The 22,092-nt window shown below is 37.8% G+C and overlaps 1 protein-coding gene across 2 annotated transcripts in view; it reads right to left on the bottom strand.

Moving 5' to 3' along the window:
• The window catches only part of TNKS (tankyrase), a 130,194-nt gene that overhangs the window by 26,211 nt on the left and 81,891 nt on the right, over positions 1 to 22,092 (bottom strand). For both annotated transcript variants that reach the window (XM_066186171.1, XM_066186172.1), the window contains exons 6-12: positions 17,288 to 17,382; positions 14,315 to 14,381; positions 13,683 to 13,869; positions 11,547 to 11,668; positions 8,980 to 9,071; positions 8,810 to 8,888; positions 124 to 295 (exon numbers count right to left, since the gene is read on the bottom strand). In XM_066186171.1, coding sequence (XP_066042268.1) covers positions 124 to 295; positions 8,810 to 8,888; positions 8,980 to 9,071; positions 11,547 to 11,668; positions 13,683 to 13,869; positions 14,315 to 14,381; positions 17,288 to 17,382 — 814 coding nt within the window. The remainder of the gene's footprint in view (positions 1 to 123; positions 296 to 8,809; positions 8,889 to 8,979; positions 9,072 to 11,546; positions 11,669 to 13,682; positions 13,870 to 14,314; positions 14,382 to 17,287; positions 17,383 to 22,092) is intronic.

The following is a 22,092-nucleotide window of genomic DNA, read 5'->3' as shown; positions in this document are numbered from 1 at the left end:
TTGATGGCAGAAAGGAGAGATGAGAAAACTGCTGCAAGTCTCTTGCACTGAAAAAGAAACAAGATTCAAAGCTGTAAAGGGAGAAGCTGAAGTTCAAATACACAAGCCTTTACTTTTACCCACCACTTAAGATCTGTTGCACTGCTTCATTTCCCATCTGTGCTGCTGTGAAGCCTTGCAAAGAGATGATGGAGGGATCAGAGCCGTAACTCAGCAACAGCCGGCAGGTTTGCAAGTGCCCTGCTAACGCAGCCCTGTGCAACGCTGTTTGACCAAGTGTGTCCAGTGCATTCATCTGAAAAAGCAGCAGCAGTAGAAAATTAAACACTGTTGTAATTAAAAGTCTGCACCTGCCCCCATCCTTAATAAGAAGTGTAATAAGAAGAATTTTCTAGCGTACGAATTTATCTCTCAATTCTTCTGCAGTGCAATTAAACAAAACCAAACAACAAAACAGGCAAACTAATGGTAAATTAGTTTTCCAAAGGAAAACTAATTTACCACAGATGTTTTCCTGCCTTTTAACAACAGGGGTTTTTTGTTTGCTTGGCTAACAGACAACATAGGATCCCCAAGACCATACTTTAAATAGTGATCAAACTTTTGACGAATTTCATGAAGACCAACCTTGTGCAAGAAAAGAGAAACTATCACAGGAGGAGAAAGAAGTAACTTGACGTAAATTGTTACCAAACAATTCAAAGATCTCACAGCTTTAAGCAAATTACCATCTGTCATTGTCAGAACGAGAATAACTCAACATTACCCACTACCAAGAATTAATGCAAAACAAAGATGTCAAATGAAGAATTCTATGAAGGAGTGGGGGAGAAAAAAAGTTGGATATAAATATTTCCTCCTCACTTTTTGTGCCTTTGCATGAACGTTAAGTATAACTGGATATAATTCTTCTCAATACAAGGCTGTATAAACAGGCAAAATGGAGTATCATTTTCAAAGAGTATGATATAATGGAAACACATCTGTCTGTCAAGATCTAACAGAGCAGCTAAATAACTAGAAGCATCTCTCCCAGCACACTATCAAAGAAAGGAAGAGAATAATAGAGAGCTTTAAAAAGCGGAAAAACATCCCCATGAAAATAACCTTTCAAGAAGATACTCTGTACCTAGCAGCGATTCATGATAAATTTAAATGCAAATGCCCAACAGCTTTTTTACCACTTTATGAAATACAGAACTATTCTATATTCTCTGCAAGCAACTCAGAATCTGTTATCTGTTTCCAAGCCTACAGATTGCAGGCTGTGAACTGCATGCATAATAAACTTTGTTACTGTATAAAACCCACCTTTTTACCTTCTCAAAATCTTTGTGGTGACAGCAAACAAAGGTTTTTCTTGCTATTTCTCACCTAAAATGTAGCATGCAAACCCTACTACCCTACCATGAAACCAGTGAAAAAGCATTTTGGTTAAGACACATATTCTATAGCTAAATGAAATTTAACTAAAACTAAATGAAATTAACTATGCAAAGATCTACTACCAGATAGCATTAAAAAAAAGTAAAATACCTGCAATAGAGCAATATCAAGTCACAAAAAAGAACAAAGAACAATCAAAAAAAGAAGAGGAGTGTGATTCGATATTGTCTGAAATTATTTTACAGATTGATAGAGCAGAAACTTCTCAGATCACAAACCTCTCTTGCAGCAAGATGGACAGGAGAATAGGTCTGCTTTCTTCTAACCGTGCTCAGCTCACGCCACTCTAATGGGATTGCCCTAAAAGTTTTGTTTCAAATAAAAAACTTACTGCTATCATAAATATTAACTAGATGCTGAATGTCCCAAATCCATCATTTTGTTCAGATGATGATCCTCATCTGTTTCAGGACACCAGATACTTTTCAGCACTGATAAGAGCACAGAGGTAAGCAGAACTCCGGGGCAACACAAGTTTAGTGATGGTAAAGGCAGAATGAAATGTAATTTGTGGATTCTCAAAGTAGCTGATAACAGTACGTTCATCCAAAAAAAGAAAACTGTAAGTAATGTATTCTTTAATACTGAATTTCTGTGTTAAACACACCTGTACTAAACAAACTGTAGAAATAACAGCAGCAAGGCATTCATTGTGCACAATTCGATACTGACTATGTCCCTGGAAAAATGTTAATATTCATTTGAAAAGAACACTGTCAGGGTCATCAGAGCCATCATCTCATATGTCTTATCCAGGTCTCCTTTCACCTCTAAACCATTATCTTTCCCAACAATCAATTATTCTGGCAGAAGAACATCAGCCATTTGAAGAAATACCTGCTTACTTCTGAGATAAAAAGGGCTGCAGCTGAGAGGGATGTATGCACCAAATGCAGCTGCTCTTTATATCTCAGGAGCAGAGTTAAGCTTTGCAGAACAATTTCACTGGGAATATGTCCACTTTGGGGCAGATCTTCTCTCACCAATAATGCACCACTTCTCTAAAACCAACCAAAGAATATACTCCAATAAGGCTTAAAGCAAGACGACTTACTTCCAAATGAAAATCAACTTAAGCACTACAAACTGAAATAGAAAACTGAGATTTAAGTTTAAGAAAGTCTAATAAAAATCAGACCTGGTAAGACATATGCCTGTGATAAACGATGTTCAATACCAGGTCCAAAACCATTTGCCTTTTCCAATTCAAAGCCAAAGTCTAAACTCTGTTTGACAAAATGTGAAATATGCAAGGTGTACTGCATTAACTGTGCCTTGAGTAGCCAGATTGTTCCAGCTGCACTTTTAAAAAAAGATAAACATCAATCTGGTCCCCTTTGCAAGCAGTTTGAAATTGGAAGGCTGTAGCTCTGAATTATCTTACAGACAGGTTTTCTGCAAGGAGTTAAAAACAACAGGTTTGACAGCTTTTGTTCCACAGTGCACTGGCTCTGGATCCAATTTCTTCACCTTTTAGCATGAAAGCAATCATTCCAATGCTCAAAATGTAATGTAAAAGCAGAATACAGTTATCAATTGAAAAGAGTTTTTAACTAAGGGTTTTCAGAGAAAGATACTGTCCTATTCAGTATTTCTCAACGCAGACTTCCTTCTGTTCTTTCCTCTGTCTCCCTTAATTTCCTTTCCTCCATCTTGAACAGACACAGCAGAGAAATGGAAATGGTCACATATCATCAGACACTGCTGCGACTTCCCCCTCCCTCACTGCTGCTCTCTTGGAGCAGTGTACACAGTTACAGCACTATTCCCTTGGCTGCCAGGCACTCGTGGCAGCTCAACAGCTCGGATCTGCTCAGGAAACATTTTTTGCAAGACTTCATAATCATATCGGCTTTCTATCAAGATCAAATGCCCTAAATATCCCTCCTGCTCCTTGACACTACAAAGAGCAGTACAAAAAGCAACAGCTTCCAAGCACTGGGATTTTCTCTGTGAAATCTTTCTAAAAGATTTACATTCTCAAAATCACATGTGAAACTTGTGCTCTGCAAGCAGCTCCATATCACAGTATCCCTCCCTGCAAGTGTTCTAACTGCTCTCCTCCTGCATTAATTCTGAAAAAAAGCTTGCAGTATGTCTTGTGTCTTGTTGTCTAACAATAAACATAGGATCGAAGAAGCATTGGCGACAACTTCAAGCTTGGTCAGCAGAAAAAAGCAGGGAAAAAAGGAGTCAGTTTCAGTCTGAAAGCTCCTATAGGATTCAGTCAGATGTTCCACCATTACCTCTTCTGCATAAAAGCTTAAGACTAAGGTCAGGATATTTAGATGTCTAAGCAGTAAGAAAAGGTGAACCAGTCAACCACAACAGACCACACAGTTCTTTATGTTGTCAACCATCATAGTTTAGAATCTACTAAATTTCTGAAAAGCAATTCAATTTTCCAATTCTTACTGTTCCCTGAGAAAATCATACCTCTCCCTGAAATGTTGGGAGTGAATGGGTTACACAACAAGGTTATTCAAAAACATTTCAGTTTGTTGTGTGGGTTCTAGATAGATGGTGAACATTAGCTAATCCATGATCACGAAAGGCTGGCAACATGCTACTCCACTGCACAGAAATAACTGTATTATGCAAAGATGCATAAAGTGAGATTCTCCCAGCAGAGCAGAATGAATTCATTTCTGCTACCATCACAAACAGGGACACTATCTCTCCGAAATGACCTTATAAAGGCTCATTTTCTCTTGCAGAAGAATAGCTACAACAGCATCCTTTAGAGGCATATCATAATTAAAGACCATTCATGACATCTCTGCACTTGCCCAAGATACCAGTGAACTTGAATGCTTGAAGGTCTTTCTTTCCAACAATCCTTCCAGTTCAGAAAATACTCTAATCCTTTACTTCTGCACTGCTGGAAAGCTGAATATCTTTCTGAACACATTAATTTCCCACATGTCTACAAATTTGGACAAGAACTTAAGCCAGATGAAATATTCAACTATCTAGAAATACAACAAAACAGGATGAAACTCACTTTTTCACTAGTTCACCACTTTAGAATTATTTTTTAAATTAAAGAATTTTGATCATCTTCAAAGATAAAATCATGGCATTTGAAGATTTGATCACAAGACTAATAAAATTGTTTATGTTTGAGGATTCTTTGAAGATGCTCTGCTTTTATTTTTCATATGGTACTTTGAGAATATTCAACATCAAATAAGCAGTGGTGTGAAATGCTGTCTCACACAAACAGGGCAGGCAAACAAGGAAAAACTGGCATTTAAAACCACAAATATTTATGATCAACATTCTTGAAGAAAATTCTAAGAAATCCCAAGGTTTCTCACCTGTTCTTTAAATTGACAGTCAACTTCTGTAAACTCAAGTACCGAGCTAATAAAAACATCTTCCATGGAATGAGTTTCGCTTAGACATAACATGCAGATGTGCAACTAATGTGCACAAGGGCTTCTTTACAGTTCAGATTAGGAACCAACTCTGTAGTGTCAGTAAGGGTCAGCGGGACACACCAAAAGAAGCAATTTAGGGTTAATTGCTTGCCAGTAGGACAATTCTTGCCAATACAAATCACAGAATATTCTGAGTTGGAAGGGACCCATCAGGACCATCGATGGGTCCTGTCTGCACAGGACACCTCGAGAATCACTCCAGCTGCCTGAGAGCATTGTCCAAACACTTACTGAACTCCGTCAGCCTTGGTGCTGTGACCACTTCCCTGGGGAGCCTGTTCCAGAGCCCAACCACCCTCTGGGTGAAGAACCTTTTCCTGATATCCAACCTAAGCCTCCCTTGACACAACCTCATGCTGTTCCCTCAGGTCCTGTCATTGGTCACCAGAGTGAAGAGATTGATGTTTTCAGATGTTCTTTCTGTAAAATAGGTCTCAATCAAGCACAAGTTATTCAAGCAGTCCTTCGCTGTTTATTATCATCTAACATACTTCAAATAGCAAATTTATACAGTGATAACATTATGGATAATTAAATCCAGCTCTAAGACCACAGACCATCCCCTGTTCATCCCAAATTCCCAAAAGTAGTCTTCATCATGCTTTAGCCCTTTCCACAGAACAAGAAAAGGCTAGACATACATACTTCACTGTATGTGAACTCACTGTCTGACACAACTGTTCCTCATGAAAACAGAAGAATTTCCTATAAAATGCCAAAACAATCAAATTATTTTCTATCTACAGAATTTTATATGACTTTGTCTCCTAACACTATTATTGTTGGTTATTTTGTGGATCAATTGTCTGTCTTTTGTCACGGAATTTCAGAGAAAGTTAGTTCTACTTTCTCTGAAGCCCTAATTATACATCTTTTTCAAATTGTTACTCTCTCAGTAATCAGTAGTGCTTTCCAGAAGGGAGATAAAAGCTGAATTTAACAGTACCTCTCCTCTGACAGAAGTAATGGCTGCAAAGTAAAAAAACCCTACATGGTATGTGTCATCCATACACACCTCAGTAAGCATTTTATACAAGATCACAGTGGAAATTTTTATTTTATATTGAAAAAAGAGAGTTTGATGGAAGAACTGAACATTATGAAATGGGGAAGGCTGCTTGGTGAATGATTGTGGGATAATGTTACTTTACTATTTGCATTAATGATCTTGGCACAGGAGAATTGTGCTGAAGGGCACAAATATAAAATATTAACAAAATCAAGATCCTCTGTGCACTGCAAGATTACAGGAAGGATCTGGGTACTACTGTCTCATGTCTATTAAAAAGGCAAATATGATCCCAGTACACATCAGTCAGGCACTTACAAAAGAGGTACAGCATGGAAGGCAGGGTGAGAACGAATTCTATTCTTGTTGCCTGCACTCCAAGATTTCCTCTGGTGCCAGTAAAGAGAAGGGTTTATAAGGATGAACAGGAAAATGCAATGTTCTCTTACAAGGGAAGATTAAGTGTGTGAGGCTTTTAGCCTACCAAAACAAAGGCTAAGAAGAATCAGTTTATTCACTGCAAATACTTCACTGAAAGAAGCATCAAGTAAGAAGAGAGGTATTTAAAAAGCAGGAGGATGCAGTACAAAGAATAAATGGATCTTCACTGGGAGGCTGCTATTGCAGGGAGACTAGATTCACCAGCTCATGCGAACCCTCTCTTGTAAAAAATACAACCAGAGATAATCAAAGAGCTTAATATATCTGATTACATCTTATGAAGTAACTAAAATTCAAGAGACAAAAAGAGAAAACATGAAGGAAAAACTTCCAAACACACAACAAAAGAAAAACATCAAAACCTGTATTATGCTTCAGGAACGAAAGCTGCCATGTCACTACAGTCAGAAACAAAGAAATATCAATGTCAAGAGTATCTGATAAACGGAATGTCTACAGTCAAAGCATGAGCAAGAGGTCAAATGATAACATACAAGCAAGACAAACATTTCAGAGTGATTAAATATGCCTAGTTAACTAACTAATACTCTTGAGCATATCCCATCTGGGAACTTCAAAGTGCCTCATAAAGCCTTATTGATCTACCTCTCATTAAAAATTATGGGTGCATTATTTACTGTTTTACAGCTAAGAAACTTTGGACACTCATCCACTGCAGTATGGAAATATGCACTTAATATTAACTTTGATTAGCCTCCTGCCATGCACTTAAGTGCTTTGCTAGATCATAAATGTGAATGGTCTATCCTCAGAATAACATAGGATATGGGATATGAATAAAGAACAAGGTTTAATGACCACTGTGCATACTGTTGATGGAATAATCCACAGAACACACCACTCAGTATCATTCTGTAGATAACTGTGCACCACTCAGCACCATTAGTCAGTTCATAAGTGACTCATGGATCACAATTTAGGAATCCCTGGTTCAGGAGATAAAAGAATTACAAGCTATTATCAGAACGTGCTACTGATGATAAACAAAAATGGGTCCATTCTAGTAAGAGTGCCATCTTTGAGCTTACCCCTAACCTGACTACAGCTGATATAGATTTTCAAGGGAGCACTAATTTAAATAACAAGAGTACAGCAGCAGCACACAGAAGCTCCTTGTATTTCAAAGCAGGTAGTACTTTGGTATCAGTACATCTGAAACTCCAGCACGTCCAGTTCAGTGCCTACCCAAATACCATCAGTACTGAATTCCTCTGCAAAAGCAGATCCTCATAAAAGTCTATTCCTATGGCAAAATGGATTTTTTTCACTTTCAGTGCATAGGTATGCAACTAAGAGTGAATCAGGGAAAATAATAACCAATAGTTTTAATTACTATAATCGAGAACTTCGACCCTGCTTTCTCCCTTAGGCAAAACTGCGTAGTCACCAGTGCATTAGGACTCTCAAATATGATCAACTCTGCCGTGGTATTGTTGTTGAGGTATTTTATGATGCCAATAAAGTACTATGGAAGTGAATCAGAAATCTGGCAGTGAGCTCTCATACAGCGTTATCAATTAAAATTTACTGTTTCAAAACAAAAACACTTAACTGTGCATACAACTACATTGCTCATACCTCCTATCACAGCAAGAGTGACATTTGATCGTTACAGGCAATAACATAATACAACGGGTAATAATTTGTAACAATGAGTTCTTCATTTTCAGCTCCCTGAATGAAGAGGAAGACTTAAAAAGAGTAATCTGAACCCCATTCAAAGCAAAACCAAGATCTTTTATATTCTAGCCAATGCAAAGAAAGTATCCATCAAGAAGAGCTTCTGAGAAAATTAAGTAGTGATGTATATCATTACCATGAATATTAAGTTTGCTACTAAAACTTGTAGAAAGATCATTCCAAAACACTTCTGAAAGATAGTTAAACCACATTCTAAATAAAGCTAGTTATACCTTCCTCTGCCTTTAATAACTTGCTGAACAATATGTTTCTAAGTAAGCTTCACCACAAGTTCACAAATTACTTAGGTTGGCATCTATCAATAGCTAAAGGGCACAGCAAAACAATCTGACCACGAGAATTAGAAGCAAGCAAGGGCTAAGAAATACTCAGCATTAGAATACTAAACTCAGTGTCAGTACCCTCAGCCATTGGATATTTTCAAGCCAACAAGATAAAGCAACATGAGGCACCTAGATAACCACATTTATTAGAAATCATATCAAGGTTCATTAAAAATGAGTAAGGTAGACTCCTAAAGCCTGTAGTCAGTTACTTGGAGAGAAGTAATTTTCAAATGGGATTCCTGGGGATCCTGCACTTATTTCAGATAAAACACACTTCAAGGTTAATACAAGAAGCACAAGGCATACATAATATCACATCTATCGTATGATATTATATAACTATCATAAAAACTTACAGGGTATATAATCAACCTAACCATTCTTCTTGCTGTCTTAAATAAAATACATGCAAGTATATTTACCTTTGCTCCATGTTTATGCAGAACTTCCATGACATCATTATGAGCTTTTTCAGCTGCAACATGTAAAGGTGTCATGAAACTAGAGGAGGGGGGGAAAAAAGTGAAGTATTAGTTTTGCATTCCTAATGGGACAGAGGTCTTTGGAAAACTCAAACATTTCAGAAACCTACTCTTTGTTTTTCTCGTTTACATTAGCTCCTTTCCTGAGCAATAGTTCTGTAACTTGCTTCCTCTTCGGATGTACAGCAGCCACAGCACAGTGCTGCAAAAAAAAAAAGTAAATATAAAGCATATTTCAACTGTGTAGATGATAAAGAACTTTAAAGATACATTACTTCATCCCTTAATTATTCTGCTAAAATCAGACTACAAAATTTACAAACAGAATTCACCATACTGAACAAAATACAGGTTACTGATCAATGCTAAATTATTCTAGTCAGAAAAACAATTTTAATTTTAAAGCTATCTGTCACTTAGAAAAAAAGCAGTATGGTCCCAACTACATTAACCAGCTATCAGGACAAAGCTGACACATAATGAACAAAGGAGGGAAAGACAGAGTTTGAAACGCCTAACTTCTTACAGAGGGTCTCCAAAGTGTTCTGTAAGGATTCTGCTGCAGTTGTCAAATTGACAAGACTTGAATGTCACTTTGTTTCTCCTTCTGATCCAAAGTGTACTGACCTTGTTAATGGCCATCTGTGTCATGCACCCAACTACAGCTTATGCAATAAGCAAACAAGCAACACATTTCTCTTAGAGTATCTTTTTTTCCCCTGCTATGAGAAAGACACACCCTTCAACAAAGGGCTTCTCAATGCTCATGCCTGCCCTTGTGGGACCACACAGCCCTTTGCTAGGTGTTAACTATTCTCCTGAATGTGGCTGGCATCTGTTGGTTTCTCCACAGTGGACCTATCAATGCATTCCTGAAGCCCGGAAATACCAGCATGGTTCCAGATAAGATTGAATACCCAGCTTTAAAATCAAGTCCAGAAATGCTCATTTCAAGTTTGGACATCTCAAGATAGCAGACTATAAGAAATATGAGAAACATTTGGATTTTTCTGTTTTTGTCTTTACCCACATTTTAAATCAATAACCCATAAAAGGCAGAAAGTCTCCTGGAAGAGTTCTCTAACTTTCCAATAGCAAAATGATAGCCTTTACAATTAGACCCCCAAACCCAATGCTATTAGGTAGCACTAGTACCAATAACCATCTTTTGTTCAGTTTCAGCCTTCATTATGAAGTAACTTTCACTCAAGCTTCCACACTGCTGTTAATCGGCAGGGCACATCCAAATTTTGCAAAGGTAAGCTTGTAAATAAACATTAAGATCAACTTTTGCTCTGAAGAGTGGCAACATTTTTAAGGCTTTGTAGATAACACCTTGTCTCTATTTTCTGCCTATTTGATAAACAAGCCCTAAAACACACAAATGCTGAAGTATTGCCAAACCTCAAAGCAACACTAAAACCTACATCAGGTGCTTGCTTTGACCTTCTAGCTAATACAGCAGAAACCCCAGTGGCCCATGGAAAATACTATCATGCTTAGGGCAGGAATAGCTCAGTTAGATTACACATAACCTCATCTGATCCTGGAAGCAAAGTCCTTTCATTTGGACTGGAGACGATTTGGAAATCTCATATACAGCAGCCAAAAACTGAAAAAATCACAGTCAAGCACTTAGCGAACAGTGAACCAAATACATCAATAGAGCTAAAACGTCCCATTTGGTCCAGCTGTGTCTGTAGAATCAGCAGGGGGAAAAGAGCAAAGAACATCACAGGACTATGAAGTGATCATTACACAGCTAAAGAGATGCCACATAGCAGCAGCTGACATACTCAGAAAGAAAAGGATAACATCAACCCAAATTTCATAATGTCTTCACATTCAGCCTATAAACCTCTCTTCCCTATCTTGCTTCTAACTTCGGGGGAGGATGCTGAGTCCTCCACAGGGGAAACAGAGCATGTGGGGATGCTTGGTACCCAACACACAATGTTCTGATCACAATCACAGTATCTCCAACACTAAATATGCAGCTGCATGCTTGCAGCTGAGACCTGCCAATGGGAAGAAAATGTTCCACTGGAATAAAGTATCATAACTATAGTGGTTTTAATAATACCATCAGGCTCCACGTCAAAGTCTTCACTACATCTGGGATACTGGCTGTGTTCTTTGCTTCCACTGCTTTTTTTAACAATTAAATAAGAGCAGGAAAGTCTCAAAAGAACCCTGTTTCTACAGCTAATGTGATACTGTCAGTACCATTCCAAACCTGTGAGACCCTGTGATACACATCTATTTTCACCACAATTTTATGTATCCTATGAATAAAATTTGTAATCCAAGTTTACTCACATAAAACATGAGGGAAACTGGGCTACAGAAATAAAATTTAACCCCATAAAAACCAGACCAACAGACCAACAAAAAAAAAAGGTTTATAGGAAAAAATGCAAGAGAAGTGAAAAACAAAAAGGTGAAGAGTGGCTGGAGAGCTTCTGTAATCTACCAGAAGAAAGGGAAAAAAGTGATAAAATAAATTATATGATGTTTTTTCTATAATGGTGATTTTATTTTAGTATAGAAAGTGTTCAATGCCAAATTCTCAATCTCAGATGATGAATGTATTTTCATAGTGTAGAAATAAAACTCCTTGACTCCAGGCTACCAGCACATTCATCATAAAACAAATGGATTGACTGTACAATCTCACCAGTGCAGTCTCATGCGACTGTGGCTGCTTAAAATTAATGATCTCCAAAGCAAGTGTCTTTTTCACTTTGGCTAGGTCTGCCTCTCTGGCTGCTTGCAGTAGAGAGTGTCCTTTGAATTCATCTGTTAGAGGAAAAAGACACATTTAATATTCAGCAAGATGTCATATTTATAAATGTTATTGCAGAAAGACAGCTATACTCAATTGAGAGGAAAGAGTGCTTCTACATGTCTTCTGGTGGCAGCTGACCTGGGAGACAGAACATAAAAGAAGCTTTGCTGAAACCAAAGGGACATGCTAAAGGAGAGGGGAAGTTATTCCTTGAGTTAAATCCTAAGTGTGTTTTCCCCCTTTTATCCTCCACCCATTGACATTAAATGCATATGTGACCTGTACATTACCTACATCTGTGTTCAAATGAGCACAATGCTATGAGATAGTCTTAAGAAAATAAAGCATTACAATTACTTGTCAAAAACTTTATTGTATTTGCACGACAAATAATTCACTGTAAAGCCTAAGTGTATATTTATAATTTCTATAAAATTATAAGTAACAATAAAACCAACAATAATACATATACAAAATTTAAATATAAAATACTAAACTATTGGTCTTAAAGAAAGGTAACTAGCTAAGCATTTGAAGCCAGTCTGCTCCAAAGATGAAACAAGTTTTGATAGCAGGTATATCTTTGCAAGTACAGATCACTAAATTTATTATTTCCAGATCTTTTTTAGCTCAGCAACTAGTTCATTTTAGTTTTAAATAACTTTGAATTTGAAAAGAATTGTTTATCTTAAAATGTAAAGACAAAAGGCAGGTAAGCAAAACTTACATCTGACCCTGGGAATTAGAAGAAAAATACCTCTATTTCAGTAAAATATGAATATTTTTGTTTCATAAGCAAGCTTGAAATCCTAAGTTTGTTAACGAGGGACTTTCTTCTCCCACCTTTGTTTTAATGTCTGGTTTAAATTTCTTCGTAAGCATAGCACTACTCAAAGCACAAGTGCAAATAAATCTTGAAATAACAAACATAATGTAACTGCATTCCCAAAGTATAAGACCAAACAACTCAAGAACACAAAAAACATGATATTTTGGGATGCTAATACAAGCTATCCCATCAAGATACTGTCAAATTTGACATAATGCTCACATTTGTTTACAAATTTCAGTGGGTATTATTGGACATGAATCTTCCTTCACTGATCTAGAGGAACTCTAAATACAGAAATAAGCTGAAGTTTAAGCTAATTTTTTTTTTTGCTTGTTAATTTAAATAAATGCTAAATTTATTTTGGCTTCCTCAGTGCCAGAAGCCTTAGCCCAGGACTCAGGGTAGAGAAGTACCTAAAAGATACTAATGCCCTCCTCTTTTCTTCTAGACCAAAGTTTTCTGCTGCATATGATCTCACCATCTTCCCCTGCAAAGAATAGTTCTTCCCCTGCAAAGGATAGCAAGTAGACTAAAACCTGGCCAGCTGTGATTGTGAGTAGTGCAGGATCACATTATTAGTGTCTGGGGGCTTCTGCTATACTGGAACGGTGAGACACAAACCCAAAAACTTATTTATAATTGAGAATCTAATTCTCAAGAAGTTTTCTGTAACTTCATAATGCTCTGTTTCCATATAAGACTCATTTAATTATCTTTTACATTTTATAAGAGTGAGGAAACAAATCCCCCAAAGAAGGAAAGCAAAGGCATTCAAAATAAAATTAGAGTTGAAATATCGGTTTGTAAACAGCATAAGGTTTGCAAAGACTACAAAAGGAGGTGATGGAATTTCCATCTCCAAGGTTGCACACTGAAGGTACCTACCTTCTCTAAGTTTCTAAATGAAATACAGAGCCTCAATATAGAGGCTCCTGTGTGACTCAGCTGGACTTTAAATATAAAGCACCCCAAAGTCACTGATTCAGCAGAGCCTTAAGAATTCCAAACTTCAGAAAACCAGGCAACATGACAAATGATGTATCAGAAGTACCTGTGCACTTCAAAGCACGTGGCAAAGCTGCAGCTACTCTGCTGCTTTGCATCCACTTCTGAAGCTCGAGGAAGGTGGCCTGGAAGGAAAATAGCATCCCTTTCCACCCACCAACAAGTGTTTTCAGTCTGGAAACACTTACAGGTCAGTCTCTCCCTGAGCTCAGGCGTTGGAGCCATGTCAACCGCACTCTTGCCGTGGCAGTTGACCAAGGTGGGATCGGCGCCGTGGCTCAGCAGGAGGGAGCAGACCTCCACACGGTTCTTGGAAGCAGCCTCGTGCAACGGGGTGAATTGCCAGAGGTCCATGGCATTCACACAGGCACCATGCTAGCACAGCAAAAAAAGCCTTGGATTAGTAAGAAAACACCTCCAGCAACTAAAAAACTTACAAATTTTCATTTTATTATAAAAATTGGTTCAAGTCACTCATGTATGAACACACACACATAAAAAATTTAATTAAAAATACCAGCATACACAAAAATACTGTTGAATCTGCAAAAAAAAAAATAAAATTGGAATTTCTGTGTGAGCTAGTTTTTCAACAGAAAGGTTCAACTCTACTATCAGTCCAAAGGAATTACACAAATAGGCCACATATACTGTTCCAAAAAAGACCTGAAGTTGCAGGTTTCTGAAAGGACAATATGATGTCTGAAATCTGTTACTAGTAGGAAAAAAAAAATCTTACTTTTCAACTCCAATATGAACAGTTCATATCTCATCTAACACATCTAAATCAACAGTAATTACTTTCCATCCTTTTGCTTACCTTAAGCAGCAGCTCTGTAACCTCATAGTGTCCATACGAACATGCATTATGAAGAGGCACAAGACCACTGCATGGAAGAAGGCAAATGACAAATTTTTTTAAAGCAGCATTTTTACAGGAGGAACAATTTTCTCCCTACTGAGATGAAAAGATCAAATTAAAGTTAAAACATTTAAGTAGTTAAGCATTTAAAAATTAGGATTTGCAAACTAATGGGAAAATCTGACTTCCCCAAACAACACATTATTTAAGAGTGGCATTAACACTTGGGGTTTTCTTGCTTGGTTTTTGGAGGGGTTTTTTGTTGTGGGTTTTTTTTTGCCTTAACAGGCCACAGATGTTTAATCTACCATTAAGACTAGCATTAACTGGCTTTGATGTAATCTTTCTTGAAGCCATTAAGGAGGGGGAAAAGTCCCATTCCACATTCAATTTCCTCAACAGTGTTCTGCTTCTGCCTAAACAGGAACTCATGTTTAAAATGCTATGTGAAAGGCAAAACTCCCCAGATAACACTAACATAACTCCTGGGTATTTTATGAAGATGTACAAATATCCACAGAAAGCAGACTCAAATTGCTGCTCTAGACTGTGGAATGACCTGATTTTCCTTCATTTTTTACAGTACAACCTATTTAACTGTTCAAGATACTTCTAAGAGAGTCCCTGTAATTTTTGTAGAGCTGTATTACTGCAGGCCATACTTAAAAATGACACTAGCAAAATAAATAACAGGGATTTAGTCACAAGCACAAGATGTAATAAAAGTCATGCATTGAAAAGGAGATGCGAGATGGGCAATTACTGCAGAGGGCAAAATGAGTTCAATTCAAGCCAAGTATGACAGGCTAGTTATAGCTCAACAGATCAGTACACATAATACATGAAAACCATAATTAACCCCATAATATCTATGAAAAATACGGGGGTAATTCCCAGGACTGCAAAACTGACTTAGAGAGAATTAGGACAGCAAGGAGTAGACAGCAATTAAATAAACTTAATTTTAAGGTGGATGCTCTCAGAAGCATTTGTCACAGGAGAGGAAAATTTGTTTGGGGGAAATTTTTCAGCCTGTTTTTTTCCATCATTACTTTTTCAAATTAAAACTTATGGGTGCACATGTGAGGCAGAGAGAGACTATCCATTCCGCAGAGCACTCAGAAAACCTGCCCCCTTCCAAAATGATGGTCATCTCAGAGGACTGAGGCCTTCAAGGCCTGTCAGCAAAGACAATCACTGCAGCAATGCACCTGGCACTTCTGCAGCATCCCCTCCCCTTCGCTCTTCCAGCACAACAGCTGTGAGGGAAAGGAAAGACCACTGGAGAAAGAGCTGCTTCCTTGGCTGGGCTTCTCTTTGGGAGTAACTAGAAGTGGTGGCCACGTTAGAAATACAGAACAATTCCTAAGCACTTTCTCTGAATTGACTCCATTGAAGAATACCTAAGAGTTCTACAGAATCAATGTAGCCTAATTTAGCTCCTTAAATGAAAAGTGACAGTTATTTATAGCCTATTTACTTATAAATTACGTATAAATAAGAAACAGCAAGATAAAACAAAACACCACACAGATTCTAAATGTGTGATGCCACTAAAAAAGAAGCGGGAGCTTACCAGGATGTTAGATGTTTCTAAGTATGTTTGGGTTGTTTTAAAGTTCAGTACAGAGTAAGTATTGAAAGGTTTTCCTTTCTTTGTTTGCTTTCCTTCGCCTCCTGCTCTAGCCCCAAGGTAAAGTTCAGCTGAACTACTTCTCACACATTCCAAGCAAATTGTTCAAAACTCATTACAGCATCTACACTGGAATTTTCTACCACCTGATGCTGAAATTTTGGAAAGGTGCAAAATACCTTCAACTTGCTTAACTAATGCTGGATCTACCTAAATAGGGGGGGTGGGGGGGAAGGTGTTTTGATGCATTTTCTGTGTTGGTGGGGGTGGTTTCTGTATTGTGGCGTAGTTTTGTTTTTGTGGTTTATTGTGGGGGGTTTTGGGTGCAATTTTGTTTTTTTGACTTGCATAATATGTCATTATACTTTTAACAACAACACTGTTAAAAAAAGCCATTAGGGTAAATGGACAGATGAAAGAGCTACAATTAGTCAAACTTTAGGAGTTTAAGTACCTAGGACTGTTCTGGAGAGAAATGAAAAAAAGGAAAGAAGCTAAGAAAATTTAAAACCTCTTCAACACTAGGCTGGACTCAGCAGAAAATGAAAACACAGTAAGTGCCTCAAGTTTGCTGCTGGAGACAGCACACACACGTATCTTACTTCTATGGATCCTGAATACATAATGTATGCCTTTAACTAAGGGCCCAATTTCTATGATGCTAAGACTAAGCCTTCCAATCCAATCATCATGAAAATCATCCTCTTAGAGATCAGAAATGTATGGATGAGAACAATGCACTTAATCATTTCCAATTTCTGACTGCTGTGCATTTTGCTGATATCTTACATAACTACCACCCTTAATGCAAAAATGGTACAGTTTAGCCTCTACTGTATCTTGATTTTTGCTGTCAACTTCAATGAAGACAGATCAACAAGGACCACTAGTTGTGAGCACATGAGCATTACTGATGTTACTTGGAATTACATCCATATATACGAAACAGGATGAGACCATAGATAAGTTTTTCAATGGACATCTTTCACTAAGCCCTTGTATCTTCTCCCCATCGTCTTTCCAAAAATAACACTGTTAGTCCATAATTTCAAAGGGTAGTCTGTGAACGGAAGTAAAGATCAAAGTTTTTAAAAAAAATTTTAAGGCTGTAAAAGAAGACTCAAAACAAGTGCAACCACAACGAATCTGAAGCACACTCAGATTTTGGAAGCAGATATCACATTCTTAGACGACTATTTGAGATTATGCTGCAACATGAACCAAAGAAATAATTCTTTATCTTGACTAATACAAAACCACTGCTGCAAACAGGTAATAAATCAATTAATTTTACATACCCTTTGTCCTTTGCATGTACATCTGCACCATGCTGAAGCAGTAGCTGGACTATCCGAACTCTGTTGTAGCCAGCTGCTAGGTGTAAAGGAGTGGACTGCAAAACAAAAGAAGATGAAGAATGGGAGCCACATCAATCTGAAGTCCTGTACTTCCTGCCATTGAAATACTCTTAGTTTCTCTTATACATTGTGCCAAGATAAGTTGAAGTACCCTTCTGTGATTAGCTGAATTAACAGATACACAGCACACGCAGCCCCCTCCTATTGTCAAACCAAACAAATATGCCTTAAGGTGGGTAAGAATACAGGCACCCCATAGGCATTAACAGCCTCTTAATTTAAAGCTGATTTTAAAAATCATCATCATCATCATCTGTGTGCCAAAAAAGTATCCATACATGTTTCGAACTGTGCTGTGGTCAGACAAAGAGCAAATTGTATGCAGACTGCAGCTTCCTGCAGAATACAGGTCTTCAGCAGTAATGCACCTTGCTGCATAATAACAGAGTAATAACACCTTTCTCCATGGCTAACTCATATGAATTTTAACCGAAAGCTTTTGAGTTGACAACAGTAATTCCCCTTGAAGTTTACTTTTAAAAGCTTTTTATTATGAAACAAATTTTGTATGCTGTGTCAGCCTGGGGGGACTGCTTTCTTACAGAAATAGATGATGCTGTTTCCTCCTTCCCAAGGCTGAGAAGCAGAGGATTTTAAAGGGATCTTTGTTGCAATTTATTTTGTGGCATGCAGCCAAAAGATACCATTTTCTTACAGTAAAACCCCACACATAAAGCAGCTTGAAACATGGGAAAACTTACATATCTCACTGTTTTACGCCACATATAGATTTACTGTCAGCATTAAAATATCATTATACAGTATTACAAGGGAAGTTGTCACGTTTCACTATTATCAAGAGGTTAAAATACAAAAAAAATCAAGACAAATGGTCTCATCTGCGATGAACCACAGCAAGTACTATATATCCATAAACAGAATGGATTTCCAGGAACACAGATTTTATATGTCTGTAATTTGGGAGCAGTCTGTATTATATTTTACTGAAGTCTCAACACTTTGTTACTTTGCTTCAGAAAGAGTAACCACTTTGACAACTACCAAGTGTCCCATGTATCATATTGAGAACACAGGTTGTGCTATCAGAAATGACAGCACAGGGCATCTCTTAGAAAAACACTGGGGAAACTCAGTAAATTTAGGGAAGCAGTTATGCAAGTTTCCATAAGATCTGTCTTCACAATTATCTATCCTCAAGATAAGGACCTCAAACACTCCTAACATGAAGCTCCCCAGAGTGTTTCCAAGATACAAAATACCAGTAACAACAAACATGTCCAACCTTTTAGTTGTTTGATCATGCAAATTATTAGGATCTATTACTCAGTATAAGGTTTCTGCTATTGAATTAATTTAGACTGATATAGGAGGCAATATATTCTTTTAATATCTGCCCCTAATATAAAATAACTGTCTTCTGCATATCATAAACACTAATGAAAATGCAGATAAGGATGATGCTGCTATTCACATTAGCAAAATACTCCAGTACTGTTTATTCTGACAGTTGCCTTGGTTTGGTTACTAAATCCAGTTTTATCAATTGAATTAGTAACTCAGAAAACCTAAAATTAATTTGAAATGGACTACAGAGAAGTCTGTCTATTCAAAGGTCTAGACTCCAGGGAAACTGCAGCCAAGCATTAAATGTTTGCAACACTGCAGGATCCTTTAACCTCACTACAATTAAACTACATCCTCCTGTCTGTGCACCACCTCTGAAACAGTGATGGCAGACTTCCAAAACAATGCTTTACTCATCGGAAACATTACTAAGAGAGCTGTTCTCAATAAAGACGCATTACCCCGGAGTCTTGCTCACTCCTTAAAATTAAAAGAAAAACTATTATGACTCAGGCTGGGACTGCGCACTGTATTTCTAGGGTTAATACACTTGCATTTGCCAAATAACTTCATTAGAGAAGAAACACAAAATTTTCAAGTTTATAGCTGCATAACAAATGGCATAAATGAAGCAAATCAGTGTCAACCCAAATCTTCAGACAACTAACTTATATCCCGGTCTTTCAGAAATGTGAGCTACTTCCTTTTCCTCTCCAGCAAGGGCATGTAGACACCCCAGTCCCATGACTGAAATACAGAGTATCTTGTCTTGCCCAGCACACCAGGAATTATTTATCTGCAGCCAGGCACCTGACATTTGGGAGGCAAATACATTTGCCTTGTGGCCCACAGCAGCCTCAGCAAAGCTGTGTGCCATGCCGCAGGCACCTCTCCAAGGAGGATCAACTGATGCTCCCTGCACCCATCCCTGGAGATGGGGCTGAGATCTCCACCAGACAACATGCTTCAACTCTGCAACTGCAAACACCCAGTGCTGGAGAGGCAGGGAGTTAGAGGGCCAGAGAGACCACTTAACTGATGGGCAAGGACAAGTGAACACACACATGTGCAGAAGCAGACAACCTGGAGTGCTGTCCCCCCGTGTACACAAGCCAGCATCCCCAGTTGCTCATTAGTTTGGCTAAATGGCTCTTACAAATGCTGTGCTTACATATGCTTCAGGAAGGAGAAGGCAGGAAGATCCTGCCTCCATGGTTTTTAAAAACTTCCTTTCTCATGAGAAAGAGCATTCATTAACACTATAGATTTAATAGGTAAAAATACTAATCTGGAGTTACAACTTTGCATGCTAATTACAGAATCTAGGTACCTAAAAGATAATATTGTGCTACACGAACTACTCATTAGATGACATTATGAGCCTCAATTAAAAAAAAAAAAAAGTTAACAATGGCAGTAGAGAGTGATTCTTAAAATTAACATGCTTATTTATTTAGCATCAGGGAAGTAAAAACTAAATACCACTGACAGCAATGTCTACTGCACCTGAAAGGTATTTCAAATTAATTATTTAATATTAAGAAAACAGATTTAATAAAGCTATCAATTAACCCCTCCTCCCATATCTTGCAAAACTTGGCAAGACTTATTAACAAAAATCCTTAGAGGGCACTTACCTTACAAGACTCACATTCACAGTTACCAGGCCGATCACACTGTCTTACTTGCTAGTGTAATTAAAAAGAGTGTAACTCCATTTTTATTAAGTAAAGTAGACCATCATGCAAGATGCTCATATTGTTTGAAAGTTTTATTGCAGCTGTAACTGAGCCAAAGCAGGTACTGAGCACTTTAAGGAACATCACTGTACACAAGATAGCAATCACTGTCAACCTATATACCTACTCTTTATGGTAAGGTAGGTGTTTTTGCCTGCAGTCTCTTTGATAATGTGTTGCCTGGGAATACAAGAAATGCATTTTTAGATTTGATACTGCTCTCAGTGAGCCTTAGGTATTTTTGCACTGCTTCATTACCAACAGCTGATTTGGTGACCCTGTTCAAGGTCAGCCACCTTGGACTTGCCATCCCCTGTTCACCTGCATCAAACAAAAGGGGCCCTTGAGGGATCTCCAGCCCTGCAGGGTCTGAGCAGCTTCTGCTAAAATCTGAAAATTTGTTTCAACAAACTGTCCATAGGCAATGTGGGAGTGCCAGCTAAAAGAACCATCCATTTCCCTTCCTACCTTGCTAAAGAATCTTCAGCAGCTCTCAGATGGTAATGCTGCCAGTGCCTCAGAAGAAAGTTTCATTTCAGATTCAAATTACACATTTAAGGACAACTTTAAACTGAGGGATCTTATGTAACCATCTTATATTATGCATTATCTGCATGATTAATAACAGCTGCAGGAACTGTTTTAAAAACTAGTATCTCCTGGTTTTGTTTCCTACTGCTGAAATCTTTATATAATGCTATCTGATAAAAATCTTAATCTATGCATTTCTCTCATTCTCAACTTGCCATCCCAAAGGCTATTAAAATCAACAATCTCATTACATAAATAATGTCTCATCATACATCTTATTTATATCACTATATAGTGATTTACAATTATCAGAGATTCATTTAATTGTTTACAGGAAGGGCATTCTCATAATAAAGAGGCCACACTGATTTTGACAGCCAGCTCTGGCCTTGACGTATGGCTACTCTCACGCTCAGAAGGTCTCCACAGGGAGATGCACAAGTAAGGGTGGCTCTTACACAGATAGGGAAACAAGTAAAGCTTGGCAAAAAATACCAAAGGATACTTGTATGCCTATTGTTAACTACAACACCCTGCTGACAGAGGACACCCAAAAAAAAAAAAAAAGAAAGGAGGAGGAGGAATTTTAAAGTGTTTCATGCAGACTTTATTATTTGTGACTTTTTATATCATGTTTGTAATTATCTTCCGGTTTAGTAGATTGGGATATTGGAGGTATGCAGCAAACTCCCATTTAACAAATGTAGTTCAAAAAACCCCCTTTATTCTATTCATATCACACTGCCCTTAGGAAACAGCAATAAAAATATCTTAAAACTCTTATAGTTTGTCATACAAACTCCCTTTGGAGAAGTGTTTCACCTCCTTCGAATTAAGGGAAGAGCACAGGGGTTTCTAATAGCAGAAGGGACCTTTGTTTCATAGTTTTGCATAAAACTGTTTTGAAAGATGTCCTGAATCCTGGCAAAGCAAACAACTTTCTCTTTACTGTGTTAGAATTTATGACAGAATCTTTCTTTCCAATCACAGTAGTCTGTGGTTGATGCTGCTCTCTTGCAGACATCTCTAAAATGAACCACATCAATCATCAGGGTACAGCAGGAAGACATTCCGGATGCAAGTGGAGTACCTCCTGTCACCACTTTATCA

The sequence above is a fragment of the Chamaea fasciata genome, unplaced genomic scaffold (genome assembly GCF_029207755.1).
Source record: "Chamaea fasciata isolate MVZ Bird 193981 ecotype frontalis unplaced genomic scaffold, bChaFas1.0.hap1 SCAF_6, whole genome shotgun sequence".
NCBI classification, from domain to species: domain Eukaryota; kingdom Metazoa; phylum Chordata; class Aves; order Passeriformes; family Sylviidae; genus Chamaea; species Chamaea fasciata.
The sequence above is the reverse complement of the archived record's forward strand: the minus strand, read 5'-3'. Positions and strand labels throughout refer to the sequence as shown.